This window comes from Empidonax traillii, unplaced genomic scaffold, assembly GCF_003031625.1.
Source record: "Empidonax traillii isolate 1590-97213 ecotype Southwest subspecies unplaced genomic scaffold, ASM303162v1 scaffold808:size486820, whole genome shotgun sequence".
NCBI lineage: Eukaryota > Metazoa > Chordata > Aves > Passeriformes > Tyrannidae > Empidonax > Empidonax traillii.
Window position 1 is genome coordinate 135342 of NW_020956001.1, and position 5656 is coordinate 140997.

A 5656-nucleotide genomic window follows, 5' to 3' on the forward strand; every position below is an offset into this window, starting at 1 on the left:
AAAAAAAAAAAAAAAAAAAAAAAAAAAAAAAAAAAAAGTCTAGTATGCAAGACCATATTCAGGAAAAAACTGTCTTAAAAGAGGTTAAGGGTTAACTCTTGCAAGTTATAGGCAAATTGGCTAATGACAGCCAAGTGAGTGGATCAGAACAAATGTATGCCATAGCTCAAGAGAAGAGTCTCCAGCAAGGAAGAGCTGATTCTCTCATTACTAAAGAATTAGGGTAAAGGAGATTCTTATAAGCAAAGAGGTATTCCTCCAGGAAGAGCTGAAGGAATGAGGAGAATAGGAACAAATCTGCTCTCTGGTTAAATGTTGGAATGTGACAATGTAAACCTGAAAGAAAATCCGAGTGATAAGCTAGAAAAAGCATCAATTAAGAAATTCAATATTTTTGCAAACAGCAGAACCAGGAAACCCACCTGAGGATACGTAGACCAGGCACACAATTAGGATGTTATTCACTGTACGCTAGTCATGATTTAAAAACTGGATTTCCTGTGCAGGAAACTCCTTCCCTATTTCCTTCTTCTGGAAGCAAGCATGCATTAGTGTGCAGCAAGTTACAAAACTACTGCAGAGGGGAACCAGCTTCACAGTATGAAGGACCCCGAGGCTTTCGTGCTCAAGAGGGAATTTTAAAGTCCATATCTTTGCACATGAGTATATGTGTATACTGCTACAAGGATCCAAAACACCTAGTTGATCTTCAGACTGTGTGTCTTGGCTTTGTATCTACAATAGTTTTATAGCACAGTTGGACGAAGAGAAATTCAGAATCAAGAGAAGGAGCGTGACAAAATAATGCAGAAGAAAAGGTCTCTGTTAGCACAAAATGAAAAATAATTTCTTTTACAAATGGATTGTGAGGGGAAAGAGCCAGCAGAAGACAAAGGCACAAAAGGAACATCTGGAAATATAAAGACTGTAGTGTGAGAGATAAATGAGTCTGTGCTCACAGTGGGAGAACGTGTAGGGGCAGGTGCTGGAGCTTTGAAATAGGCTGATAGAAGACAGAGATGAATTAGGGGAGCAGGGAGTGGTTATCCTGGAGCCTTACAGCACCTTTGGGATGGAAAAGCTAGAAGAGCTGGCATTGTGTGACCTCCACAGCAGAGGGCTGGGATGGTATCACATTTCAAATCTGTTTTAAACTGGTCTCCAAATAATATCTCAGGAACTACGTGCCAGGCAGCCTGACATCTGACTGTAGCAGGCAAATTGGCAGAAACTGCTCTGAAAGATTGAGCCAGTGCCCCATGGGACACACTAGTGAAGAATCAGTTGGGTTTTTTTCAAAACATCCATGCCTTACAAATGTATTGGATTTCTTTGCTTGCACTAACAGGCATACCAACAGAGAAGACACCACCTACATGGATGGTATCAAGAATTCTCCTTACCAAAGGCTTCTTAGAAAATTGAGCTACCCTAGGATAAGAAGGAACGTCTCTGCATGACTAAATAATTGATTAAAAGCCAGAAAGGAGAAAAGGAGATGTAAGTGTCAAGGAAGGGACCTGTTCTTGGATTTGTGTGCTTTTCAGCACATTTTTAAATAATCTGGAAAGAGAGCAAGTGGGGAGGTGATGCTGAGTGGTAGAGATGAGATCCAAGCGGGGAGAATTGCAGAAGGAGCTACAGGACACTGTGACTGGATGGGAGGATCAGAAAATAAAATTCCAGGGCAGATTAATCTAAAATAGAGGAAAAAAAATTAACTTCTCCTTTAAAATGGAAGCTCTGAGCTGACCCTAGCTACTCAGTAAGAAGACTTTGGTGTTTTGACAAACACAGTTTTCTCTAGGCAAACATCCACACAGCAATTTTCCACTTGCTGGGGAAGCAAGTGAAAAATCAAGAATCATTGGGAAAGGAATATACAATTAGTATCACTATTATCACTATGCAGTAACATGTAAATGCATGGTGGTCCCATATCCTGAATTCTGTGTGCATCTCCCTCCATGCCTCTTCCCCATCTCAAAAGGACACAGAAGAAATGGACAAAATTTGGAGAAGCTAAGAGAAAAAGACAAAGTTGTGGATGGCCTTCCAATTGGTCAGACAAGGACCTTTGAGTCTGCTTGAGTGGCAGCTAACAAGAGTTTCACAGTCAGCTGTGCCCTTGTGAGCAGACTGAAGAGGAGCTGAGGGTGCACCTGAGCTGCATTGCAAGGCTTACAAGGCCTGTCAGGAAATCCTTGCAGCCCATGTAATTGCAGCGTGGGGGGAAGCACACCCAGTAAATTTGGCAGATCTGTTAAACGGCAGAAGCCATGCCCCACGTCTTCCCTATCATCTCTTTTAAGTTGACTCCCCATTAGCAACCTTTCTTTTCTGTCATAGAGATGAGATCTTACTTCTTTGTGCTAACAGTGAGGCAGAGATTTTATCTGTTGTTCCCTAGGGTGAAAACCTCTGGTCCTGGCATTTTGCTACTGTTCAGGTTTGTTTTTTTCCTATGCCTTGACAGATATTTGGATTTGAGAACAACTTTACTGACAAATTCTACCCTGGTAAATCCTTCAGCAACCTTCACTGGGAACATAGAGATGCAAAACCACGTATTGTTTCTGTTATTGTCTGCTCTTTTCTGAAGACTCCTTTGGTACCTTTCCCTTGTATTGAACTGGCTCTATGATGCCTTGGCAGAATTCCATATTGCTGTTTTTTTTTATGAAAATGGCTTTTTTATTAATCTTATGCTTGTGCAGTCTGCTCCTTTTATTGTAGTTTCTACAAGAGGTTGTGCTTTCCTGCCACTCTCTTTGAAGACAATTTTAACAGCATTTTTTCTAGTAGCCTCCGTGTATCCTGCAGTTCAATCCTGCCAGCTCGCCTCTGGTTTTCCTGGCAGGTGGTGTGCATTTTTTGAGAGAGTCTAGTAATGTGTCATTAAACAGCTGTCTTGAGTCTTGTGAGAAATCTCATGGTTTTACATCCTCCTTGTTGTATTTTCAAGGAAAATAATTTGAAAAATGTGTCTTCCTTCTTACGTAGTTATCTCTTGGAAACTGGATCCAGCTCTGGCGTGTTTCTGGGTGTATCCTGTTCTGACCCAGGGGCATTGCGATGTCTTTTGCAAACTGTCCGTGCTTAAATTTTAAAGCATATCCAGTAAACTTCCCATGCCCAAGACAGAAGTTGTTTTTTTCAGCAGTAGATTAATTACTCATCTGCTGAACTAAGTAATTTATGATTATTTTTAGGAATGTGACTGTGGCATTATGTCCCAGTACACCACTTTTTCCCCTGAAGCAATTTTTCCTGCCACCATCCTTCTCAGGTGGCCACTAAGAGAGCCCTAATGCCAGGATCAGAGCAGGATTTCAATCCTTGTAAACTGAACAGTCCCTATTGACAGGCTTAATCTACTACTCCAGCTTGAACCTAAGTTTTCTTAACATGCTGTGCTGATGTACCTCAAGAGACCGACACCTTGTGCTCCATTTTGATTAGGTTGTGTAGAAATACGTGCAGAAATATTTCTCTATGTGTGTGTCTGTGTGTACACGTGTGCATTTGTGTGTATTTGATATTCTGTATTTCTCCCCACTCTCCATACAGGACTCTGGACGTGCTGTAAGATACTAGGACTTCCAAATCCCTCGGGGAACAACTTCCTCAGAGATCCCTTAGAATATCAGGGCTATTTGCACATGTGATTGCATGTGCATCCAATGACAATTGGATGCCTTTGTTTTCCTTCCAAGAAGCAGGTCCAAAATGTCGTGACTCTCTCTCCTTCTTGAGAGTGGTGGCAGTGTCTGGTCCTGAGTGAGCCATGGGAGAAGGAGATGCTGAGCCAGCTGTGTGGACAGTAATTGGAGGGAGCAGGGTGTGCCAGCAGCAGGGGATTTTGAGCTGACATCACTGTTTTGGATGATGTTGTTGACCAGGGGAGCCTGATTTATTTTTCTGAGCAGTGTTGCTCTTTCCACTGGAGATGCCCATGCCCAATGCCCATGGGGCAGTCTGGCCCTCTGAATGGGAGTGCAACACTCTTGCACCAGCTATATCCAGAGCCGTTTCCTCTTCTCCAGGATGTTGCCTCTTGTACTCTTTGCACAGCAGGCAATATTTTAACTTTCTCCTAAAATCCCTGGTTTACCCGCTTCAAACCATACTCCTGTGACCAGGTTTCCAGCCACTGTAACCAATCTTGTGCTTGTGGCAGGTTCGGACGGAAAACCATGCTCCTGCTGTCGCTTGTGTGCTCCGTTGTCTTTGGGATGCTGAGTGCTGCCTCGGTGTCCTACAGCATGCTGGCCATCACACGGACCCTCACCGGGGTGGCCCTGAGTGGCGTCTCCCTGATTGTACTGCCTTTGGGTAAGTATGTGGGGATTTGTGGGTGTCTGGTTGTACAGGGGGACTCCTGACAGGCAGTGGGCAGGAAGAGACTTGTCTACCAGACAGGACAGAGTTAGTAGGAACGAGAGTTTGGAAACTGTGCGTGCAATTTTATTACAGGCAGCCAAAAGAACGTCACTCTCGGAAGAATCCAAGAATTACAATTTTTTTGTTTGTCTAATTAATACTTTAACAGTCTAGTCAAAATACAACCACTTCTGTTGCACGAACACTTGCAACCCATGCTACCCAGTTGCTGTTAAGCGTCATCAGTAGTACAATAAAAGTTGTAGACCCAAGTATCTGCCCTTTTCCTTTGATACAGAGTTCCCACCCTTCAAGTACACACTGTTAAGACAATTCAGCAGCATTGCCCTGTCCTCAGCACGAGAAGGATGGCGTGTCATTTAGAGGGTGTTTCTATTTCTCTAGTCTTGAGTTTCTGCACAGCTTTCCTAAGTTCCCAATCTTTGTATTTTACAAAGGGAAGAACTACACAAACACACACACACAAAGTCATACAGAGCTAGGCAAAACTGGAGCTGAAGAATTTAGACTATTATTAATAAAAACAAGCTCCAAACTTCATGGTACCCAACAGACCACTGATTAATTTTATAGATACAGTTGGGACATATTGGGCAAGAGTCTCAGTACCCAAGAGCAAATTACAGATGCAGCAAAAATTTCCAAGATTTTTGCAGATTCAGAAAAAATCAAGCTAAAATGGCTTCAATACTAGAAAAGTCCATATAAGACCCAACAAGGATTGCTATATCTTTTATTATTAAAAAAGTTGATGCCTGCAAGACAAAGCAGACCTTAGGAGGGACATCTGTGATTGCTGACGTCCAGATCTTTGGAGGGAAAATGGCTTTTTTAGTTTACACACACAAATGAAAAGATCACCATCTGGCTTTACATGTGCATTAGTATTCACACTGGGTAGATTCCATGTGAGTTACAATTCATCTCAATATATTTCTTTAATCTGAAATAATGAGTGGGCAGAGAAATAGGAAACAATGCAAGCAAGACAGTTAGGAGGGAAAAAAAAATCTTTTTGACAAAGAAGACCATTTGAATGCTATTGAATGGCATTTAAAAAAAAGTGGGTTTAACACTGTTTCTAAATATATAACCAGTCTTTCTTTTTTTAAAAAGTTTTATTTTAGTTGCTTACAGCTTTATAAGAGGTCAAGAATTGTAGATGAATATTTTAAATGTTCCAAATATTGGCCAAACAGTGGAACCTTGTCAAGGAGAAGACCAGGGATGTTACAAGGCTTTGCACTTGTTA

At 41.8% G+C, this 5656-nt stretch overlaps 1 protein-coding gene across 2 annotated transcripts in view; it reads left to right on the plus strand.

Moving 5' to 3' along the window:
- SLC22A7 (solute carrier family 22 member 7) overlaps positions 1-5656 on the plus strand; it is a 20390-nt gene that overhangs the window by 5952 nt on the left and 8782 nt on the right. For both annotated transcript variants that reach the window (XM_027901731.1, XM_027901732.1), the window contains exon 3: positions 4181-4335. In XM_027901731.1, the coding sequence (XP_027757532.1) occupies positions 4181-4335 (155 nt within the window). The remainder of the gene's footprint in view (positions 1-4180; positions 4336-5656) is intronic.